Below are 24,371 nucleotides of genomic sequence, written 5' to 3'. Positions count from 1 at the left end.
GGAACTCATATGCAACTATTACAAAAGGTTCAAACACTCACTGATGCTCCAGAAGGAAAAATGACGCATTAAAGTTCACTTTCAGAACAAACATTTACAGATAATGTACTTAACCACTTGTCATCCAAGACGTTCATGTCTTTCTTTCTTCAGTCGTAAAGAAATTATGTTTTTTGAGGAAAACGTTTCAGGATTTTTCTTCATATAATGGACTGATATGGTGCCCCGATTTTGAACTTCCAAAATGCAGTTTAAATGCGGCTTCAAATGATCCCAAATGCGGTTGTAAAAGATCCCAGTCGAGGAAGAAGGGTCTTATCTAGCGTAACGATAGATTATTTTAATTAAAAACAATACAATTTAAATACTTTGTAATCTCAAGCAGTCGTCTTGTCTCACTCTGCCTGAACTCTGTGTATTCTGGCTCAAGACAGTTAGGGTATGTCGAAAAACTCTGATCATATTTTGTCCCTCAACTTCAAAAATCATTTCAAAATCATCCTACATTGCTGCAGAAGTACCGACCCAGTCTTTGCAAAGTGAACATGCAAAGAAGATCAAACACCCTTAACAAAAAAGGTAAAACAGTGATATAGGATGATTTTGAAGTTGAAAGAGAAAATGAGATTGGAGTTTTTCGACATACCCTAACTGTCATGAACCGGAACAAAAACAGTTCAGGCAGAGTAAGACAAGACGAGCGTTTGACATTAAAAAGTATATACATTGTATTATTTTTATGAAAATAACTGATCGTTTCGCTAGATAAGACCCTTCTTCCTCGGCTGGGATCATTTACAAATGCAACTTGGATCATTTGAAGATGCATTTAAACTGCATTTTGGAAGTTCAACCTCGGGGCACCATATCAATCCATATTAAAATTTATATTGAGAAAAATACTGAAATGTTTGCCTCAAAAAACATAATTTCTTTACGACTGAAGAAAGAAAGACATGAACATCTTCGATGACAATTGGGTGAGAACATGATCTGTAAATTTTTGTTCTGAAAGTGGACTTCTCCTTTAAGAGCCGGGGGTGAAAACTTTTGAACAGAATGAAGATGTGTACATTTTTCTTATTTTGCCTAAATATAATATTCATTTTTTCATTTAGTACTGCCCTTCAGAAGCTACAGAAAATACTTACATGTTTCCCAGAAGGTAAAATAGGTTAAATTTGCTTCAAAAAAGTTTTCACCCCCCGGCTCTTAATGCATCATTTTTCCTTGTGAAGCATCAGTGAGCGTTTGAACCTTCTGTAATAGTTGCATATGAGTTCCTCAGTTGTCCTCAGTGTGAAAAAATGAATCTTAAAATCATACAGTCATTGTTGGAAAGGATTTTTCTCAAGAACAGCAGGGGGTTTAACTGTTCAGGACAAACAAGTGACTCATGAACAACTATCACTAAACAAAAAAAACACAGCAGTGGATCATTCAGGTAACAACACAGTATTAAGAATTAAGTGTATGTGAACTTTTGACTTCAACTGTATAATACAAAAAAGTAATATATGATCAATATATTATTGTCAAATTTATATTACAATGAGAGCAGCATTTAGCTATATAGGAAGCACCTTTCCAATCACATCGTTGCGGCTCAGTCGATCCTTATCCATGACGGTGATGATGATGGTTGTCTCTCGGAGAACATGTGCGGGCACGTCAAAGGGGAAGGATTCATTAAAAACGGGGTTCAGGCAGCGTTTGATGGTCACCGTCTTCTTCTTTTCCACTCGCTTGTCTTTGTGCATTAGCCATACTTTTACATAGGGGTCTACAGCCAATCAGAGAACGAGAGGGCGTGAGTTATGCAAATGAGACATGCAGCTATTCACTGATTATGACAACCTTGTGTTTGTTATTAGACGTGTACCTGAGGTGCCCCCGATGTCCATGGCTTTGAGGTTGCGAGCTTTTATGATGTTAACAGTGATGGTGTTGGCAGTGGGGTTATAACACAGAGACACTAGCAGATCTCCACGACTTCCCTACAACACACACGCAAGCTTGAGATTAGATAGTGAAGATTTTCAGAAAATAATGCCATCAGTATGTTACGTGCACAAATCTACTGTAAAGCCTCCAAAGACTTATAGCACACTACCGCTTTCATTGTATGGAAAAGTGACTCACGCTGCCATCACTGCAGGGTTTGAGATCCTTCCAGAACGTTTTCAGCTGTCCGAGTTCCACTTTATTCAGAGGAATCGAGACCTCTCCGATCGGGTCGTTACGGCTGAACCGATCGTAATCCAGCACCTGGAGATACAGCGTTCGCTCCCGCACCTTCTCATACGGGAACCCTGAGGAGATGTGAGACGAGAGGATTAAATTCATCCGGAGTGATGAAAGCAGGACATACTTCAATCCAAAATCAAAAGAAAATGTTTTGCATAATAAAATCAGAGCATTTTGCATTGTGTTTTGCATATTATTTTACTGATAACTAATCCTATTACAGTATATACAGTAATTATTACAGTAAATAATTATCATTTTTATTTAAACCGACAATAAATTGTTCATTTATTAAATTAGATATGTATTAATATGTTTTATTCATTTAAAAATTTAGAAATAAAATAAGACTATTAGTACTAATAATTTATTTTAACAACAATAACAAATATCTTATTCATTTATTAAAACTGTCTTTAATATCATAATTAAGTAATTTATTTTACAACTTAATAATAAATTATTTTGTTAATGTCAATTCATCATCATCATTATTATTATTATTAGTAGTAGTAGTAGTAGTACAAATAATAATTGTATAATTATTATTATTTTTAATAAGTTAATTTATTTATATTAGATATAATATCATACCATTTATTAATTTGTTTTATTAAAGTAATAAAGTACTAAAATAGTAATAATACTATTAATAATAATAATTTATTTTAAATGAATAATAACAATAATAATAAATATCTTAATTTATTATTAATACTTATTAATATCATAATTATTTGTTTTTTTAATTTAATTAATAACAATAAAATCACCATCATTTTTGATTTTGATTCTGATCATCATCATCATTATTAATAAAAAAAGGAACATTTTTATTATTAATTTATTTATATTAGATATAATAATATTCTTATTTATTTATTAGATTAATTTAAGCAATATAGTAATAAAATAGTATTAATACTGTTAATAATATATTTAAAATAAGAATAATAACAATACTAAATGTCTTACTCATTTATTAAATTTTAATGCCATAATTTAGTTTTATAATTTAAATAATAATAAATTACTTTGTTAATGTTAAATCATTATTAATAATAATAACAATACAAAATAAATATTATTTTTTAAATGACAATTTATAATATTAGATACAATTAATTAATTTGTAATAAAATAGCAATACTACTACTACTACTTCATTTTAAATTAACAGCAATAATAATAATAATATCTTATTTATTAAATTGTACTTAATATCATAATTAGTCATTTTTTTATTTAATCAATAATAATAAATTATTTTGTTAATGTTAAATCATCATCATCATCATCATCATCAATAAAAACAAAAATGCTAATTATTATTATTATTAATGTTAATTTATTATATTAGATATAATATATTTTTATTCATTTTATTAAAGTAATATAGTAATAAAATAGTAACAATAGTTAATAATATATTTTAAATGAATAATAATAACAATAATAAATGTCTTACTGATTTATTACATTTTTATTAATGTCATAACTTAATTTGTTTTATCATTTAAATAATAAATTACTTTGTTAAGTTTTAAATCATCATCATTAACATCATCATTCTTATTAATAATAATGATAAAAAAGTTATTATTATTATTATTTTTACTATTATGTTAATTATATTAGCTATAATATATAATCTATTAATTTGTTTTATCAATTTAAATAAAATAGTAATAAAATAGTAATAATACTATTAATAATATTAATTTATTTTAAATGCATAATGATAACAACAACAATAAATATCTTATTTTTTTATTTTAATATCATAATTTAGTCATTTGTTTTTATAATTTAAATGATAATACATCAGTTAGCTAATGTTAAATTATTATTTATTATTATTATTATTATTATTATTATTATTATTTTTTTGGGATTAAATATGACCTGAGCATGTTCTTGACAGGTTTTGTGAGACTGTTTTAAATATATAAAATATATTGTAACTTGTTTTTTTATCAAGAGACTCGTTTTAACGAGAGAATTAGTGAGAGAATTGTTTTAACCAGCTAAAAACTAAACATATTTGATCTATAGCTAAGATGTTTAGAGACACAGATGACCCCAGCTGACCTTCAAACAGGAAGGTTTCATTCCAGTGAGGGTTGAGATTTTTCCTCTTGACTTTGGTCTCGAGTTTGTGCTTTCTGTCGGGCAGTAGGTAGATTTTGACGAAGGGGTCGGACGTCCCAGAGAAGTCTTTAGCGGGCAGGTCTTGACCTTTGAGTATCTTCACCGTCAGAGTCGTGTCTTGGAAGCTGTAGCCCAAGCTGAATTGAATCCTGCCCAGTTTCTCGCTCACTGGACCTTCGTGGTCGTCGTCTTCCGACCCCGGAGACAACTTAAGACAGCGTAAGAGAGAAAAACAGGAACGTGAACAACAGAGCTGTGACCAAAAACACAAGCATGAACACCTCATCTAATGTGCTAGAAAACATTTGGAGTTTGTTGTTTCCTTATTAACAATTCAGAGACGCCTGCTGTTATTATTGATCGAGAAGCAAAACACACACAGACATGTCTTAAGATATTTAGGGCAAGACACCGCAGGTGAATGAGAGTTGAAGAGGTAAAAAAACTAGATATCACTATATTTCCCCAGTTGACTGAATTGAAACTAAGAATTGCACATATCTTTTGTATTACAAGTTTTCTGAAATGAGTTCGTTTTAAATATGCATTATCTTATTAAATATGCACCAATTTGCATACATTTCCAGAACTGAAAACTGTACACTGGATAAAGCCAGATTCAAAATTCCTATTTCATTTTGTTGACATATTAGAGTTAGAGGTTTTCACAGAGGGTTTTGGATTTGCATATTTTTTTTATCAATCCATAAATCAGAAAATACTGTCAACAGACAGAAAATTGAATGTTTTTAGGAATAAAATCAAATGAATGATATATGAACAAACCCCTCTCTAAACACCTTCAGGATATACTGTAGACGCAAACAGACACAGACACAATAAAATGCTTGAAAGCATATTTTGGATTTTTATCTTCTTCCCACTAGTCCAAAACAAAACAAAAAGTCAAATAGCCCAAAATCACAAATCTATGGAAGCATTAAAAGTGTAAAATTCTAAGAAAAAAAAATCTTATTTTTTCCCACCACAGAATGAAACTAAAAAAGGTTATTGTGATTTTGTAACTCACAATTCTGACTTTATTTCTTACAATTGTCAGTTTATAAAAGTTCCCCAAAAGATTCTAAATATACATCTTGTAATTCAGACTTTTTTCTCTCAAAATTCTGTCAAAAGTTACAATTTTTTGAACAGTGAGATTTTAATGTTTTTTTTTTTTAAAGAAGTCTCTTCTGCTCACCAAACCTGCATTTATTTGATCCAAAGTACAGCAAAGACAGTAAAATTCTGAAATATTTTTACTATTTAAAATAACTGCTTTCTATATGAAGATATTTTAAAATGTAATTTATTCATGTGATCAAAGCTACATTTTCAGTCTTCAGGGTCACATGATCCTTCAGAAATCATACTAATATGCTGATTTGCTGTTCAAGAAACATTTTTTATTATTATCAATATTTAAAATATTTTTTAAAAGTTGAGTACACTTTTTACAGGATTCTTTGATGAATAGAAAGATCCAAAGATTAGCATTTATCTGAAATAAAAACCACTATATACACTATACCATTTAAAAGCTTTGATTTTATTTTTAATTTTTTTTGGAAAGAGACTATAGAGATTAATACTTTTATTTAGCAAGAATGCTTTAAATGGATCAAAAGTGATGATAAAGACATTTAAAATGTTACAAAAGATTTGTATTTCAGATAAATGTTGTTCTTCTGAACTTTCTAATAGAAACCTGAAAAATTCTACTCAGCTGTTAATAATAATAAATGTTTTTTCAGCAGCACATCAGAATATTGGCATAATTTCTGAAGGATCACGTGACTGGAGTAATGATGATAAAAATTCAGCGTTGAGATCACAGGAATAAATTACATTTTTAAATATATTCAAATAGAAAGCAGTTATTTTATATAGTAAAAATATTTCAAAATTTGACTGTTTTTGCTGTACTTTGAATCAAAAAAATTCAGGCTTGAGTGAGCAGAAGAGACTTTTTAAAAAACATTAAAAATCTTACTGTCCAAATCTTTTGACTGGTACTGTACATCCCATAATTCATTTTTTCCCATTAAGGGATTAAAAAATTATATAATCACTCACAACTCACAATTATAACTTTTTTTCTTGCAATTGCGAGTTTATAAACATCAGAATTGCAAGATCTAAACTCAAAATTTGAACTTGTACATAAAAAAAAGTTCTCACAATACCTTTTTGATTCCGCTAAATAAAGGTCATTCTGACTTTTTAACTAACAATTATGACATTTTTTTGTGCAGCTGAGAGTGTACATCTCACAATGCTGACTTTTTTTTCCTCAAAATTGCATGTAAATACATGTAAATATTTTCAAAATATGTACTGTATGTGTGTGTATTTATACATACATAATAAATATACACAGTACACACACATATATAAACAAACACTTTCATAAACTTTTTTCCTACAGAATTTTGAGTTTACATCTCACAAATATTTTTTTTTTTCCACTAAGGGAGAAAAATGTAATTATGACTTTTTTTTATTTGCAATTGCAAGTTTATAAACATCAGAAGATCTAAACTCAGAAGTGTGAAATATAAACTTGCAAATTTGAGGAAAAAACAATAATAATTGCGAAAACTCAGAATTCTGAGTTTACATCTTGCAATTCTTTTTTTTTTCTGTTTTCACTAAGTCTATGAACATTAGAATGGCAAGATCTAAACTCAGAATTTAAATAAAACTAGCAATTCTGAGAAAAAAAGAATGAAAAAAATGAACCCCCCCCACCCGCAATTCTGAGTTTATATCTTGTAATTTTGCTTTTTCTCCTCACAATTGTGAGTTTACATCTTGCAATTCTTTTGTTTTGTTTTGTTTCCAACACAGAATAAAAAATTAAAAAGGTAATAACGACTTTTTATATTTACAGTTCTGACTTTTTTTCTCAGAACTGTGAGATTCAAACTCGCAACTCAGAATTGAAATAAATAAACTCACAGCTGCGAGATGTAAACTCTCAAATCCAGTGCATTAAAAATATTTTTGCATGTAGTGTCTTGCCTTAAAGGGATAGTTTACCCAAAAATGATTTACTCATCCTCAAGCCATCCTATGTGTATATGACTTTCTTCTTTCAGATGAATACAATAGGAGTTATATTAAAAAATGTCCTGGCTCTTCCAAACTTTATAATGGCAGTGAATGGGTGTTCATAATTTGAAGTCCCTTCTGCAGGTACATTTTTAAATATACCTACAATTGTAGTTGTACAAATAAAGAAACTCATATACACCTAGGATGGCTTGAGGGTGAGTAAATCATGGGGTAATTTTCGTTTTTTTGAACGAACTATCCCTTTAAAGGAGAAGTCCACTTCCAGAACAACAATTTACAAATAATTTACTCACCTCCTTGTTGTCAAAGATGTTCTTGTCTTTCTTTCTTCAGTCGTAAAGAAATTATGTTTATTGAGGAAACGTTTTAGGATTTGTCTCCATATAATGGACTGATATGGTGCCCCGATTTTGAGCTTCCAAAATTCAGTTTAAATGCGGCTTCAAATGATCCCAAATGCGGTTGTAAACAATCCCAGCTGAGGAAGAAGGGTCTGATCTAGCAAAACAATCGGTTATTTAAAAAAAAAATTATACACTTTATATACTTTTTAATGTCAAACTTTCGTCTTGTCTTACTCTGCCTGGACTGTTTTTGTTCCGGTTCATGACAGTTAGGGTACGTCGAAAAACTTCCATCTCATGTTCTCCCTCAGCTTCGAAATTGTCCTATATCACTGTTTTACCTTTTTTTAAGGGTGTTCTTTTTTTAAGGATCTTCTTTGCGTGTTCACTTTGCAAACACTGGGTCGGTACTTCTGCAGCGATGTAGATGATTTTGAAATGATTTTTGAAGTTGAGGGAGAAAATACGATTGGAGTTTTTCGACATACCCTAACTGTCTTGAGCCAGAATACACAGAGTTCAGGGAGAGAAAGACAAGACGAGCGTTTGAGATTAAAAAGTATTTAAATTGTTGTTACATTTTAATGAAAATAACCAATCGTTTCGCTAGATAAGACTCTTGTTCCTCGTCTGGGATCGTTTACAACTGCATTTGGGAACGTTTGAAGCTGCATTTAAACTGTATTTTGGAAGTTCAAAATCAGGGCACCATAGCAGTCCATTATATGGAGAAAAATCCTAAAATGTTTTCCTCAAAAAACATAATTTCTTTACGACTGAAGAAAGAAAGACATGAACATCTTGGATGACAAGGGGTGAGTACATTATATGTGAATCTTTGTTTTGAAAGTGGACTTCTCCTTTAAAAGCTTTGAGACACTCAGCAGGCATTTAAAGGCTGAAAAAGCACCTATTTATCAGTGTTTGCCCTTCAGTAAATCAGTTAGGATTTTCTGACGTCTTCTTTCTGTCTTAAGGGGCTGAATGAACTGCAAAGTGATTCAGACTTTATGCCGGCAGTATGAAAGACTATTTGGGACTGGGATGCTACATGCAAACACACTGTCTTACCATCACCATGTCTCCAGTGAGCGAGTTGGCAAGGTCAGACACTGAGGAATGGCCGTCGGCGTCTGGCGGCTGACCCTTAGGACTGTTAGCTGGCTTATTCCCCATATTCCTACTGCAGGGTGAGAAACAGACAGAGACAAACAGAGATCACTAAAAATACCAGTCGTGTGTGACTCGCCCTGTGTTTCTTTCTCTTTGCCACAGAATCAAACCTTCAAACCCAGATGACCTTTTGACCTCTACGAGCGCTGACTCGAGTTATTCTGACCGGCTTCGGCCCAAAGTTTAGAAACGGACAAGAATATGAAGAAGACAAATTAATAACAAGCATGAGTATGCGTTTTACTTTCGATCGCTCAACACAGTAAAATAAAGCCACAACAGAGAAATAGAAAAGAAAAATCACAGTTACAAAAAAAAAAAAAAAAAAAAATCACATTTCCTGTTACAAAACATTGTAGGACAAAATGTTACTTCAGTTTATACTGTAGCACAGCCGAAAATAAAAATAAAAAAGACACCATAAACTGCCAAATATTCAGGGTTATTGATATCTCAGCAAACATAAAAAGCTGTCAGTTCATCATGTCACGGTGCGCTCCGTTGTTTTTTTCCAAGGGCTGGTGTCCGAAGTCGGATTGGGACGGATGGCCTAGACTGGAAAATCTCTTTAAAGGTATATTAAGGGTTCAAGACAAACAAAGTTGATTGATAGGCATTTGGGTTATAATGTTTGTTATCACAGAAAATAATTATCTCATTTACTACATCATGAATAATGTTTATTGTTACACAAAAAAGCTGTATTAAGTTTAAGCAATAAATATGTATTGCCACAGAAAATAATTTGGACTTTAAAAAAAATAGCAGTTAAATGCTACAGAAAATAATTTTGGCTCACCGCTCAATCAAAAAATAATATAAAATAAAATAAAATAAATGTATAAATGAATTAATTAATAAATGAATGAATGAATAAATAAATAAATAAATAATTCATTGCTCCTTTAAACTTAAAAACAAAATAAAACAAAGGTTTAAAGCCACATAAAATAATTTTGATTAATCTCTCAGCTTAAAAAAATAAATACAAATAAAACAAGACAATGTGTATAAATGGCTTGTTGGTCCATTAAAAAAAAAATGAATGAATGAATGAATAAATAAATAAATAAATAAATAAATGTGTATTGACAAAAATATTTTGACTCTTGAATATGGTTGTTGAATTTTGTAAAATAAAACAAAACAGCATGGTTATAACTGTGAATCTTCACTCTAAATAAATAAATAAATAAATAAATAAATAAATAAATGATTCATTGCTCCTTTAAACTTAAAAACAAAATAAAACAAAGGTTTAAAGCCACATAAAATAATTTAGATTAATCTCGCTGCTTAAAAAAAATAAAAAGACAAAAAAGACAATGAGTATTACTGGAAAAAATGGCTTGTTGGTCCATTAAAAAAATACATAAATAAATAAAATGTGTATTGCCAAAAAATAAAAATAAAAATCATTGGTTCACATTAAAATAATAAATTAAAATGTGCACTGCCACAAAAAAATATTTTAGACTCAATAAATAAATACATAAATAACTAAATAAAACGTGTGCCTACAAAAAATATTTGGACTTTAATATTTTGGCTTAAAATCAAATTAAAATTGGAGGGTTTAACAGTAGAAAGCAATCTCACATTTTTATTAACATCTTTAGTAGGCAGATAACTTGACATTGAATTTAAAGTAATTTTTTGTGGTAAGTGACATTATTCCACAAATGCTTTCAATCAAGCATAATTTGTACTGAACCCCTAAACATCCCTTTAATGTTTGACTAAACTACTGAACTAGTTGACAGGACCAAACTAAACCAGAGCAGGGGCCAAAAGAGCAGACAGAGAGAGGAGAGTGACAGACAGACAGAAAGTGAAAAGGACAAATGCCGACATCTGAATGAAACTGAGTGATCAGACACAAACCCAGAGACAGAAAGACAGAGAAAGACACAACAAGACGACTACAGGATGAACAGAGAAAAGCGATGAAGGCGGCACACGGATACAGACGAAACGGAGACACGGTAACAGCTGGAGGGAGAAAGAGAGACAAAAGACAGCGTAAGAGGAAGAGAGACGCTTTTTCTGTGATGGAAAGGCAGAAGATTATTCGCATGACTGAAGAGTCAAACAAAACCATGAGAGAGACGTCAACCAAACCAGCACAGCTGCAGGAGAGAGAGAGCGAGAGAGAGACGCCTGGAAAGACAAGAAACCCTGCAGTCAGAGAGAAAGAGAGAAAGGAGAGTTAAACGAAAGCACATACACAGCTAGATTAGTTCTACAGAAAAGAAAGACAAAGAGACCAGGAAGGAAGCGTTTGGTTTCCAGAGAGGTGTGAAGCTTTGAAGAGAAAGAGAGAAAATGAGCGCTGGAAAGACAAAAGAGAGAGAAGGAGTAAACAAATAGTGTAAAGGAACACAGCAAATGGCACATACAGTCGAACACAGAGAGCAGGAGGGAAAAGAGAGACATTCAGGAGGATCCGACTGTCTTTAGACCCGCGGGGACAGCCGATGTCACGCCTTTTCCCTTCATTCGAAGGGATAGGTCACTTACAATGGCAAATGATTCACCCTCGTGCCAAATCTGCAGGACATAAAAGAAGATATTTTGAAGAATGTTCTCACTCCATAATGGTTTATACAATTAAAGGGGGACAACGGCTGTCAAGCTCCAAAAAGGACACAAAAGCACCAAAATTTAGTCCATATAGCCTATGCGCTATGTTCACCACCTTTAGAAGTCAAACGATAGCTTTTTCAGTAAAGTCTGTAAATCATGTAAATCACAGTTCACTGAAAAATAAACTTAAATAAATTAAAGTCAAATAAAAAAAAAAAAGAATTTTAAATCAATATTTACTAAAAAATATTTACATAAAGCCAGAAGTGGACCACAAAATAAAATAAAATAAATCACTATTCACTGGTAATATTATGTCTAGAGCCAGAAGGGTACAACAAAAATAAAATAAAATAAAATAAACAACAAAAATAATTAAATTAAAATAAAATAAAGTACTGAAATTTAAACCACTATTTACTGAAAATCCTTCCAAATAAAGCCACAAAAACAAAACAAAACAAAACATAACATAACATAACATAACATAACATAACATAACATAACATAAAACAAAAGCAAAGCAAAACAAAACAAAACAATCACTATTCACTAGTAACATTATGTCTAGAGCCAGAAGGGTACAACAAAAATAAAATAAAATAAAATAAAATAAACAACAAAAATAATCAAATTAAAATAAAATAAAGCACTGAAATTTAAACCACTATTTACTAAAAAAAAATCTTTCCACATAAAGCCACAAAAATAAAACAAAACAAAACGTAACATAACGTAACATAACGTAACGTAACATAACAAAATAATCACTATTCACTAGTAATATTATGTCTAGAGCCAGAATGGTACAACAAAAATAAATAAAACACAATAAAATAAAACAAAAAACAAAACAATAAATAAAATAAAATCACTATTCACTGATAATATTATGTCAAGAGCCCGAAGGGTACAACAAAAATAAATAAAATACAATAAAATAGAACAAAAAATGAATAAATTAAAATAAAATACTAAGATAAAGCACTGAAATTTAATCCACTATTTACTGAAAATCTTTCCACATAAATACAGAAGTGGACCACAAAAATAAAATAAAATAAAATAAAATAAAATAAAATAAAATAAAATAAAATAAAATAAAATAAAATAAATAAAATCCACAAAAATGAAACATAAAATAAAAATAATGAAATTTAAATCACTATATTTAAATCACTAATAAAATAAAATACAATAAAATACAATAAAATACAATAAAAGAAAAGAAAAGAAAAGAAAAGAAAAGAAAAGAAAAGAAAAGAAAAGAAAAGAAAAGAAAGAAAATTAAATCACTATTCACTGGTAATATTATGTCCAGATCCAGAAGTGTACAACAACAACAACAAAAATAAATAAACAACAAAAAATAAAATAAAATAAAATAAAATAAATTAACTAACCATACATTTTAACCACTATTTACTGATTTAAAATTGAATTTACATCATTATTCAATAAAAACCTTTTGCAAAAAGTCAGAAGTGGACCACAAAAATAAATCGTATCAGTAGTGTTCATTCAGACCCCCGTTTGTTTCGTGTCCTTTTTGGAGATTTTCACTGTATAAAAAAGCAGTTTGGACATTCTTCGAAATATCTCTATGTCGATAGAGGATAGAAGTGTAATTTTTAGGTGAACTGTGCCTTTAAATAAATCATATTCCCAGCTGGATCCCCACAAGTCTAAGGAGAGCGGCTGAGGTCCGGGAGGACGGAGCTGAATCGGACGGGAGCTTTACGCACAAACCATAAAGCGTCTGTCTGTCAACACATCTGTTTCGGGAAAACATCCTCTCAATGGTGTCAACTTTTGTTCTTGGTTAATTCACTCAAAAGCCACCACGCCGATGGTGGAAACATCATGGCCGTGTTGTTGAAGACACACAGACGTAGTCGGAGTGTAGACAAAAGAACACTGAGCAGGCAAAGCACAACAGACAGACAGACAGACGGACAGAGACAGACAGACAGACAGACACGAGGTCAGCTCGGGAGGGGAGAGAGACAGGTGTTAAAAATCTTATTTTAATATTCACGATCTGTGTCAGTAATTGGTTAATTGTGAGCTGAATGCAGCACTGATTGGCTGAATCTTTTAATGAGTTAGTGTCCTTGTTAGTTCAATCTTACTGAACTCACACACATTCAGCTGCCATGAAGATGGTGCGAAAGGTGAAAAAATGAGAACAGATGGAGAAATGATTATGACAGAAAGCAGGGAGTGAATTTTAGCATCTGAAAGCTCTGAAAAATAATTAATAGTTCACCCAAAAATGAAAATTTGCTGAAAATGTGCTCGCCCTCAGGGCATCCAAGATGTAGATGAGTTTGTTTCTTCATCAGGTTTAGAGAAATGTAGCATTACATCACTTACTCACCAATGGATGTGAATGGGTGCCGTCAGAATCACAATAATACACAAGTAATCCACACTACTGCAGTCCATCAGTTAACATCTTGAGAAGTGTAAAACTGTGTGTTTACAAGAAACAAATCTATCATTAACACATTTTTAACTTAAAACTGTCACTTCTAGCTAAAATATGAGCCCATAATCCATAATACTGCTTTCTCCAGTGTAAAAGTCATTGTTAACTAATGGACTGGAGTGGTGTAGATTACTTGTAGATTACTGTGATGTTTTTATCAGCTGTTTGGACTCTCATTCTGACGGCACCCATTCACATCCTTTGGTGAGCAAGTGATGTAATGCTACATTTCTTCAAATCTGATGAAGAAACAAACTCATCTACATTTTGGATGACCTGAGGGTGAGCACATTCAAACAAGACGACTTTTTCACTGGAGAAAGCAATATTATAGATTACGGAGTCATATTTTGGCCAGAAGCAACAATTTAAAGTTAAAACGTCTTAATGATGAATGTTTTTTACAAACACACAGCTTTTCACTTGGCAAGATGTTAACTGATGGACTCGAGTGTTGTGGATTACTTGTGGATTATTGTGATGTTTTTATCAGCTGTTTGAACTCTAATTCTGACGGCACCCATTCACATCCATTGGTGAACCAGTGATGTAATGCTACATTTCTCCAAATCTAATGAAGAAATAAACTTATCTATATCTTGGAGGGCAAATTTTCATTTTTGGGTGAACTATTCCTCTAAAGAGTCCTTTAATTCAACAGAAACGTTTCAACAGCCATTTCAAACATTAACAGTAAAAGTTTGACTATAACAGCCCATATTTTCAGGAGGTAACCATAGCAACAGCAAATTAATATTTACACCTCATAAACATACTAATGGCCATAAATGTCTGAACACAAAGTGCTGAAGTTGATATTAAAAAGAAACTCACTTAAAGGCTCAACAAAAACATTGCCAAAACATTAATACTGTCATTATTTATCACTGTATTGTAGATTTATACATGAAAAGTGGCCTAAATGATTCTTGATTTAAAAAGTCTCTGGTTGAAAACAAATAAACGAAGATACTGAGATGTGAAGTTTTAAAACTTAAAAAAAAGAACTATTTTTGTAAGCACATGACAAATGTCAAGTTTATTTATTTATTTTTTAAATAAACATTTGTCTGACAATACCATTCAAAAGTTTCGGTCGGTAAGATTTATTTGAGTAGCTTTTGTAAGAAGTCTTTTCTGCTCACCAAGGGTGCATTTACATATAAAAAATACAGTAAAATTGTGAAATATTTTTACAATTTTAAATCACTGTTTTCTATTTAAATATATGTTAAAATGTAATTTATTCCTGTAATTAAATCTGTATTTTCAGCATCATTACTCCAGTCTTCAGTGTCACATGATCCTTCGGAAATCATTCTAATATGCTGATTTGTTTCTCAAGAAACATTTATTATTATCAGTGTTGATCATTTATTAATTATAAATGTCATTACTTCCACTTTTGATTAATTTAATGCATCCCTGTTAAATAAAAGTATTAATTTCTTTTAAAAAAAATACGTCACTGAATAGAAGAAGCAGGACTCAAATGAATGGTGTATGATGGGGTTTTCTGTCTTTACAGACAGTAACTGTAAAGACATTAACTGAAAAATGTTATCAATAACTGACATTAATACATAATATAATGCAAACTACAACAAATAGTTAGAAAAAGCTCCAAATGTCCCGATAATTGAATACAATTCTTCTCCACCCTGAGGTGTCATGAAACCCCTTGGTGCATGGGAAGGAGGCGACCCTCGGCGGTGAGCGAGAACAGGTGAAATGAGGACAAAGAAAGGAGCATCTCTTTTTGCTTCTGTATCTCTCTGTCTGTCTCTGCCTTCATGTCCTTGGCTATCGATCGAGGGCAGATAAAGGACATGTAGACGCTTCTCTGAGGCCTGAATAATTCATTCACTGTAGACGTGTCACTCGCCTGCAGGTTATTCCAAAGTTTGGCTCGATAACCTGTTTAACTTTAGCTGTCAACATAAATATCATCTACAATACAGGACTCAAATCTAATATATATAAATGCAGAATTCTGGCTCTCAAATCTGATCCAATTATGAAATAGTTGTAACATATATGACAGCACATTAATTATATTGTATATTAACGGGCCTTTAATGACTGTAATCTAATGATCTAATGGACTGTATTAAAATAGAATAGTTTAGCATAATTTTTTAAAAATAAATCTAGGTATTGAACACTTTTGTCTTGTATCATGTTGATATTGTTGGTTCTTTATAAAAGCAATAAGCCAATATGTTTATTTTAGTAGCTAAAATTAAATATTTAATTTAAAAATGTTTTAATTTGTAATTATATTAAAAATAATGAAACATTAATTAAAATTTAGAAAATTAAAATGATGCTATTTATAAAAGCAGCGAGCCCATAAGATAATACTGAATTTAAAAATGCATTTTTTACATTTTCATTTATATATTTATAATTTATAATGTGCATTTTAAAATATTAATAGTAATTAATTAATATTAATTATTAATATTTTTACAAATTAAAACAATGAATTTAATATCACATATATTTATTTATATTTAGTGTAAATAAATGAACAATAAATTAAAAAACATTAATATTGAAAAATAAAATAATAATTAACTAATATTTATATAAATTACATTAAATATTGATTTACATAAAATATTTATTTTCTAATAATTATATATTTATAATGTTTATTTTAAATAAATTAAATAAAAGTAAAATTAAAAATATATATTAATAGTAATTAATTAATAATAATATTTTTACAAATGAATTATATATATATAGTAAATGAACAATAAAATAAAAACATTACTATTAAAAATAATAAAATATTGACATTTATGAAATACTTAAATATTTAATTATATATATATATATATATATATATATATATATATATATATATTAATAATATTTAATTTAAAAATGCTTTTTTTAATTAATTGAATATGAATCAATATTTATATAAATATTAATTATATATACATATATAATATATATAAATAACAAATACACATATATGTAAAATGTATATTTATCTCAAATTAAAGTAAAATAAAAATATATATTAATAGTAAATGAATATTAATGAATAAATATTTATACCAATTAAATTAAATAATAAATTAAATAAAACTATATAGTACAGACAATATATACAGTAAATAAACAATAAAATAAATAAGATATTAATATTAAAAATTTTTAGTTGCTTTATTAATTAGTTTATTTAGATTTAGATTACAATAAAGGACTATTTTAAGTAATTTAATGTTAATTTATATGCATACAATTAAATACAATTTTAATAAATGCTTTTATATAATATTTACTAAAATTATTAAATTAAAAAAAAAAAAAAAAACAATAGTTGTACGGCTTCTCTTAATTTTTTTTTTTGATTATATATCCTGATTTCACCGTAGTAAAATAGGCTGAAACACACTTGCGCTGCACTAGCCATTCACATCCGCGCACTTCAGTATTTTCAGTCAATAACGTGCGACTTTAAGTGTCAAACGGCTCTACTGAGTCCTCCTCTTTCACAACCCAGCCTCCAAGACAGCACTAAGAGAAGCAAAACAGAGAGAAACAGAGATTTCTCTTGAGTTGGCGTATAAACATCTCCCGCATGGAGTAGATGTTATATATTCGTGATGAATGCATACATGATTATTAATGCATGTAACGGCAGCCTGCAGGTGTGTGGAGCGGCCAGTAGGGGGTGCACAGAGCCCGAATTCCCCCCAACATCTGGAATGTGCTCTTCCAAGCGCTCTCGCCTCAAAAGTGGGCTGTTGGCATGGCAACCGAGGGGCGGTGAGAGTGTGTGTGAGTGTGTGTGTGTGTGTGTGTGTGAGGGATGGAGGGGCAGCAAACAGGAGACCATAGTGCACAAACAGCAGACGAGGAGAAGGATATATGACAGGTACAGGTGAGTGCCTCGTTGACACACACACGCAAACACACGTGACAGACACACACATACACACGCACATTCAGAGGCGGGCCGGAGGCAGGCCGCTTTGGGGTTCACCGTGACCTGTTATACTATCCTGCGTTTACCTGCCCCGGGAAGCAACGCACGCACCTCGACGCGTCCAGGCTGGAGAGAGAGCGCCCTCCCCTCTATACAGATTCCCATTAGAAACACACAACACAGAGTCATGCCGATCGCACATCCACACAACGCACTGGAGATGATTACATAACCAACCCACAATGCACAGCGGCATGAGAGCGACCACGATAGCTCATTACTTCATGCGTGTGCAAGATGCAACGGGCCTTTCGAGACAAAAGTCAAAGCCTGTCCATTTCAACACACACACACACACACACACACACACTCTGCTGTTAGCTCATTCACTTCATTCAAAGCGTGTCGTAATTTCTTGGACAGCAGCCCTCCATGCTGAACACACACACACATTATAAACACACTGATTTAATATGTGCTCGAGCACAGCAGAACAGCTCAATTAAAATCTGATGATCCTGGGCAAGACAGACCAAGTTTACCATCAAAATCCTTGAAGGAATTGTTCAACCACCAATAAAAACCATCGTGTGGTTATAAAACCTTTCAATATACTGTGGGAAACCATAGGAGATGTTTAGCAGAATGTGCAAGCTGCTCTTTCAGAATATTATTTTTTGTCTATTTCTGGTACTTTTACATGTTATTCCTTGTTTCCTTTTTTTTTTCATTTTATTTGATTTTTCTTTCAAACGAGACACTTAAGTAAACACACAGACCTTAAATTTAAAGTGCATAAAAAAAACACAGAAATATAAAAAAAAATGCATATGTAAATCTCATAATTAAAACTTACTTTTGACCAACGGTTTAAATTGAATTACTAAATTAAATAATATTTAAAAATATATATAAAATATAATACTGTTAAATATAGTAATTATAATTTAAAAATACATTTTTAAAACATATTAAAATAAAAAAGCTACCTTAAAATTAGAGATACATGGCAAACATGAAAAGAAAAAAAAAAGAAAAAAAAGAAAAGAAAAACTATAACTGCTATCATAACGCAAGCATATTTACTGACATGCGTTTTTAATATAATTAATATATTACACAATATTAAATCATAATATTGTTAAATACAGTGAATGTTAAACATTACTACCTTAAAATTAGCAGAAAAAAATTTAAATGCTCATCTCATTAATATAATTACTAATATATTTAACAATATTAAATTATAACACTGTTAAATACAGTAATTAAATGATCAACAATTGAATATTAAATCATTTTAGAATAAACATTGCTACCTTAAAATTTGAGTTGCATGGCAAACATTAAATTATATTAAATTAAAGTGAATTAAATAAAATAAAATTAAATAAAATAAAATTATGTAACTGCTCATCTCATGCAAACTTATTTTCTGACTTGTGTTTTTAATATGATTGCTATATTAAATAATATTAAATTGTGGTATTGTTAATTACAGTAAGTAAATTATCAACAATTTAGTATTAAATCATTTTAAAATAAAAAATGTTAAACATTGCTACCTTAAAATTTGAGTTGCATGGCAAACGTTAAATTAAATTAAAGTAAATTAAATTAAATTAAATTAAATTAAATTAAATTAGATTATGTAACTGCTCATCTCATGCAAACTTATTTTCTGACTTGTGTTTTTAATATGATTGCTATATTAAATAATATTAAATTGTGGTATTGATAAATACAGTAATTAAATTATTAGAAATTTTATATTAAACCACTTTAAAATAAAAATGTTAAACATTACAACCTTAAAATTAGAGATGCTTGTCAAGCACATACAAAAAAAAAAAATAAAAAAATATAAAAAAATATATATATGTAACTGCGCATCTCATGTAAACTTATTTCTTGACTTGTGTTTTTAATATAATTACTATATTAAACAATATTAAATTATATTACTGTATTTAATATTACTACTTTAAAGTTAGAGATGCATGGCAAACATACACAAAAACATTAAAAAAACAAAAATATATAACTGCTCATCTCATGCAAACTTACTGACTTGTGTTTTTGAAATTGTAATATTGTTTAATATAGCAATTGACTTGTGTTTTTAATATATTATTATATTAAACAATATTAAATTGTATTGTTACATATAGTAATTATATAAAAAACAATTTAATATTAAACTACATTAAAATAAAAAATTAAAAAAAATGACCTTAAAATTAGGGATGCATAGCAAAAAAAAAAAAAAAAAAAAAAAAAAAAAAAAAAAATTATAACGGCTAATCTTACAATGCAAGCTTATTTACTGATTTGTTTTTAAAATTGAATTAATATATCAAACTATATTAAATTATATAAAAACTTTAAAAACAATACTAAAAAGTAATAAAATAAATCATTAAATAAATAAAGTACACTTACATTTACATATTTACGACATTCATAATTTATTCATTTATATTAATTTAATTCCAAGTAAAATTTTCTTTCATATCTAAATCTGAATTTTTATTTTTGGGTGAATTCACCCTTTAATTCACACATACACATTACTATATACTTTACACTGCATAGATACCAGCTTAAGCTAGTCAAACCTTTACGAAATGAACCATGGTTTTACTACAAAATAAAACCAATAAACCATGGTACTATACTAAACCATGGTGACCACAAATTAACTAAGGTCTTGCTACACTAATCATACTTTAACCACGGTATTTGTAGTAAAACTGTGGTAATCAATATACCCCAAAAAACATGGTTACTACACTTTTACTATAATAAAACTATGGTTAATTTTCACAAGGGAAGAAACTAAAAAGAAAACAGCAAAATCTCAATAATGTCAAAACAGCTTCTCTGAAACAGAAGTCAAAACTTTAGTCATTAATATGTTTATAAGAAACTGAAAAAAGCATAATGTCATAAAACTGTTAAACATCAGTGTTGTGCAGACATGAATGAGTCCATGTCATAATCTGTGCTCCAGACATGAATGAGTCCTCAATCTCTATCTAGAGACTTGGACCAGAAAGGAACCAGTCTAGAGGCCCCTCACAACACCTTAGCATTAGCAAACAGTGAGAAAGTCACCATGCTAACTCTCCCATCGCGTTTTCTGAGCAGGACAAAGCGTGACAGAGAGACCGCGGGCCGTGTGAATCATGAAATGGTACGAGTCGTTTTGCAAAGTCAGCCTGTTAAATCCTGCTGCGTCCAAACCAAGCCTGATTTTTTTTTTTTTTTTTTGCTTCAGCCGCTCGTTTGTCTCTCATTAATACACCTGCTTTTAAACACACACTGCGCTCCTGCTTTATCTACAGCTAATTACAGAAGATTATCTACTCGAGTGAAGTGCTAGAAGCTTGACGCACACACACACACACAGTTGGACAGCTCCATTATTCTGCAGGAGTTTGACCGGGGCGCAAGGGCTTGTCTCAAGAGCTCACGCTGACAGCTATTTGTCACTAGTAGTTGTTTTTACTCGAGTCACACTGGTAGTTCATCACAACGATGCTAGAGACAAGATCTGGAGTAATTGTGCTTGCAGATCTTCTAACACACGTAAAAAAAACATTAGTCGCACATTAACATTTCATTAAAACATCGAGTACGTACATAGCCTGATTTTTTTTTTTTTTTACTATTTATTGATGCTATTATGTATATGTATATATGTGTGTATGTACATATATAAGATTAATACATAAATTCTAGCAATATATATATTAATTCTATCTATCTATCTATCTATCTATCTAGGTCTTAATATAGAAATATATATAAGATCAATAATTAATATAAATAAGTTAATATATATATATATACACGAAAATATTAACATCCATCAGTCTATAGAAATATATAATTTGCTACATAATATTTATAGAAAACATGTAAGCACAAAATAATATATAGAAATTATATATAAAATGTGTAGTATAAATAATTGTATTATATATTGTAAAAACATTTGTTTTTAACTTTTAATGAAAACAACAATATATACATAATTTAAATAAATATTATAACAAAACGTCATATGTTGTATATATTTCTATATAATAAAATATTAATATATAATTAATTTATAAATAAAATAAAACATGTCAAATGTCATATTGTCGTATTATATATAATTAGATATGTCATTTTATAAACAATAGAAATGTGCAGTATATAAATATATTAATATTTTAATATTCTAATTATCTATCTATAAATATATATTTTTGCTATATAACATTTATATTAAACATGTAAACAAAATCATATCTGTGTGAGATATATATAGATAGATAGATAGATAGATAGATAGATAGATAGAGATATAATTGTATTATTATATACTGTATTGTATTTTGTTGATCATTAACATTTGATGAAAACAAGTATCTATTTTTATTACATATTATAACAAAAATAGTATATGTTGTATATATGCACATATGTAATATTAATTTCTATATAATACTAAATAGTATTATATTATTAAATTATATATATATATATATATATATATATATATATATACACACACACACAATTACTATATAAATAAAATAATGCATCATAAATGTCATACATTTTATATATAATATAGTATAATTAGATATGTAATTTTATAATAATAGAATGTGCAATATAAATATAGCAATATTCTATCTATCCATCCATCCATCTATCTATCTATCTATCTATCTATCTATCTATCTATCTATCTATCTATCTATCTACACATCCAATGCTGGAAGGAAGTGTCTAAATGAATAAATGTAAATGTAAATTTGTTATAGCTATAATATGTAAATATACATAATACTACATTAATATACATAACTTCATTAACTTTATAACACTGATAAATATACCAATTAGAATGCATAAGAACCAGGGTGTAAAGAGTTGTTTGTGCAGAGTTTGTTTTGAAACAGTCCTTGAAGGATTTAATGCTTTCAAAGCTGCAACCTTGAAGGAAGCGAAGCTTTTCATTTCACATACAATGAGTTCAGCCAATCACAACAGAGATCACGTGCACACACGTCTTAAAGGTACAGCAGCAAAAAACTGCTTTTGGTGCAAAAAGCTTTATAAGTAGCTTCAGGGAAAAACTTATGCACAAATCGAATATATATTTTGCTATACAAGTCTAAACCTGTAAACCACATTCAGATGCAGAATTGTGAGTGGGTTGCGACAGAGTTGCATAAATAACCTCATTATGTAATCATTGAAATGATATGCATTTTTATGCAAATGCATGGCCTAACAATATGCGTATTCACAGCCACAAACCACAGCGTCCCGTTATCAGCTTAACACTCAACGTGTCTAACACAAGCCGCCCACACGCTGAGTGTGTGTGTGTGTGTATAAGGCCATGAGTGTAAGTTTGAACACAGTCAATAAAGAAACAAGCTTTTGTCACCAGGGTTTTAATTCCTGCTGATACTCTAATCCAGATCACACCCACTGAGAACATCAACAACATGCAGCACAGCAGTGTGTGTGTGTGTGTGTGTGTGCAGGGATGTGTTCCAAACAACATACTAAAATACTATGCATACTACCTTTGCAGTATGCAACATATATATATTTGGGATGCACTGATATATCGGCCAATAAAAGAAATCATCAGGGCCGACAAAAGATCCTGACAATGGATGGCCCTATGAGTAATTCAAGGTAGGGTTGCAAGTTCCACTGTTTTCCCTTCACCAATTATTATTTGTAATGTGACTCTCGCATCAAATCACATTTTATCACAAAATGTAAACAATAAATGCTCTTTCGGCATGCTTTAATGTGCTTCAGTTCAAGCAGCAATGCAGAGAGCGAGTCTCCTTCTCTTTAATACAAGTTATAGCACAAAATAAACTACTGAAAATCAGTTGTTGTTTTTTTTGTATATATACAGTATATAAATATATATACATAAAAACATGAATATATATATATATATATATATATACATATATATACATACATACATACATATATATATATATAAAAACATGTCGAGCAATCATTTTGTTAGACCCTATGAATCACCAGTAGTTCAAGTCAGGGTTGCCAGGTCCACGGTTTTTCCTTTACCAAACCTTATTTGTAATGCTATGCTCGCATCAAATCAGATTTTATTACAAAATGCAAACAATAAATGCCGTTTTGGCATGCTTGATGTGCTTCAGTTCAAGCTGCAGTGCAGGGAGCCTTTTGCACTTTAAAACTAGTTATAGCACAAAATAAACATGACGGAATATATATATATTAGGGATGCACTGATATGCATCGGCCAATAAAAGCAATCATCAGGGCCAACGGT

The 24,371-nt window shown here is 30.0% G+C and overlaps 1 protein-coding gene across 3 annotated transcripts in view; it reads right to left on the bottom strand.

The window, feature by feature from the left end:
* The window catches only part of syt7a (synaptotagmin VIIa), a 184,253-nt gene that overhangs the window by 3,296 nt on the left and 156,586 nt on the right, over positions 1–24,371 (bottom strand). For all 3 annotated transcript variants that reach the window (XM_051099144.1, XM_051099145.1, XM_051099146.1), the window contains 5 exons: positions 8,892–9,003; positions 4,339–4,606; positions 2,143–2,312; positions 1,883–1,997; positions 1,584–1,783 (listed from right to left, as the gene is read on the bottom strand). In XM_051099144.1, the coding sequence (XP_050955101.1) occupies positions 1,584–1,783; positions 1,883–1,997; positions 2,143–2,312; positions 4,339–4,606; positions 8,892–9,003 (865 nt within the window). The remainder of the gene's footprint in view (positions 1–1,583; positions 1,784–1,882; positions 1,998–2,142; positions 2,313–4,338; positions 4,607–8,891; positions 9,004–24,371) is intronic.

The sequence above is a fragment of the Labeo rohita genome, chromosome 25 (assembly GCF_022985175.1).
Source record: "Labeo rohita strain BAU-BD-2019 chromosome 25, IGBB_LRoh.1.0, whole genome shotgun sequence".
In the NCBI taxonomy this organism is placed as follows: domain Eukaryota; kingdom Metazoa; phylum Chordata; class Actinopteri; order Cypriniformes; family Cyprinidae; genus Labeo; species Labeo rohita.
This window is presented reverse-complemented; position numbering and strand designations above follow the sequence as displayed.